At 37.5% G+C, this 1,746-nt stretch overlaps 1 protein-coding gene across 1 annotated transcript; it reads right to left on the reverse strand.

Annotated features, from left to right (window-relative positions):
• LOC132599981 (hevamine-A-like) lies at window positions 1-1,146 on the reverse strand. Its single transcript, XM_060313122.1, has one exon. It carries the CDS (start codon window positions 1,087-1,089, stop codon window positions 193-195), a length of 897 nt encoding a protein of 298 aa, XP_060169105.1. The 5' UTR covers window positions 1,090-1,146; the 3' UTR covers window positions 1-192.
• Window positions 1,147-1,746: the final 600 nt, after the last annotated feature.

Here is a 1,746-nt window from a genome sequence, read left to right on the forward strand (position 1 = left end):
TTAGAACAATATTCTTCGCTTTTCGCCTTCTTTTTTTCGTCTTTTAGGTTGATGGTCTATGAAGAGTGGCAATACCTGTATTTCCCTTTACATATTATACATGCATAATTACACATAAGACAAGTTGCTATCATATTACTTTATATAAATACAACATATTTGGTCACAAGTTCTGAGGTGTAGCTCAGGACTTCAGACATTACTCTTGATTAAAGAACTATAATTGGTCTGATCATCATAGTATTTTGACCACAACATCACACCACCATACTTGGAGGAGTTTTTAATTGATGGAAGAACTTGGGAAGTGAGGTCATCAGCAGGGATGAATCCACTTCCCGCAGCTGCAGGAGCTGCTGGCAAGCCAAGGAAAATCTTTGTGGCCGGGATATCTGAAGTCCACTGTTCCCATGCAGCTTCAAGATTGCTAATATCACTAGAACTGTATTGACAAGGAGGATTATTATAGAATTGAACCCAAACATAGTCGAAAAGGCCTGTTTTTAAAGCATTTCCAATCCAAGCATCAGGGAATGGACACTGAGGAGCTGCTGTTAAGTAAACTTTCTTGCCCATACTGCTATATGCAGAAAGAGATTTGGCAAGAACATCCCAGTACAGATTAGTTCCTCCTTCAATATCAAAGTCTATTCCGTCTAAAACAGCATCACCAAGTGGACGAGTAGTCGATTGTCCCCCCAAGAAGTTGTTCCAAAGATAAGTAGCAACTTGCCTAGCATCATCAGCAGAAGCAAAATAATAGCTCCCAGCACCGCCTCCAATTGACAGCATCACTTTAATTCCTTTCGCTTGGCAAGATTTTATATCTGTGCTTAATTTGGTACATTCGCCAACATTTGGATTACAATGGCCAGCTAGATTTATCATTGGTTGTTGATCATTACCAAAGGTTGGCAAAAAGGCTATGATCACAAAATCATAGTTCGTCGTGGCACAGGTTTCTGCCAGAGTTCCCTCACCCCCATTTTGACCCCAGTAAATAGCAATTCCACCAGCATCACAAGAAGGTGCTAGTATTAGAATTACTATGGAGAGTAATGCAAGTAATCTATTGGATTGGAGTTCCATTACTTGCTGATTTTCTTAAATGTTGAAATGACTTCTATAGGAAAAACTATGAAGCTGTTCTGCTTTAGAATTCTGGTAAATGAGCATTAGAGCATTGCTTCTTATAGGATGAAAAATTGCTTACTCAGGCTGCTACTTTGTGCTTATGCAACGGAAGGAGTGACTTTGCCGTTAAGTAGTTCTCATTTTCATTTAAATTATAGGATTAGCCTTTGCTTTGTGTTCCTGGATTTGCTATTATGTTGTCTTTTCTCCCCTTGTCTTCTCCCAAAGTCTTCTTGATAAAAACAAAGGCAAAGTTTTATCCTTTTAAATAAAACTAACCCACTTGATAAAGCTAGATTAAGATTTTTAAATGTGTTGTTGTTAGAAACCCAGAAACTTTGCTAACCTTATCTGTAGACTTCCAAACACAACACAGAAATAAGAGCAACACTTCAACTATTATTTACTGCCAACAAATAGAATAAGTTTTACAAATAGAGAAAGAACTTCATGACATCTAACAACCAAGGTATTTTGAGGAACCTTAACCTCCAAATCTGCCAGAGAAAAACCTACAGAAAAAACTGCCCCTTTTTCCTTCTTCTTAGTACAATATAATACATAATAACTGCCTAAACTGCTATGTAACTACTGGATATACATACACATAAT

Source organism: Lycium barbarum, chromosome 6, assembly GCF_019175385.1.
Source record: "Lycium barbarum isolate Lr01 chromosome 6, ASM1917538v2, whole genome shotgun sequence".
Classification (NCBI taxonomy): domain Eukaryota; kingdom Viridiplantae; phylum Streptophyta; class Magnoliopsida; order Solanales; family Solanaceae; genus Lycium; species Lycium barbarum.

Excerpts from the sequence above, each read along its gene's own strand:
- LOC132599981 (XM_060313122.1), bottom strand. The coding sequence starts at position 1,089 with ATGGAACTCCAATCCAATAGATTACTTGCATTACTCTCCATAGTAATT.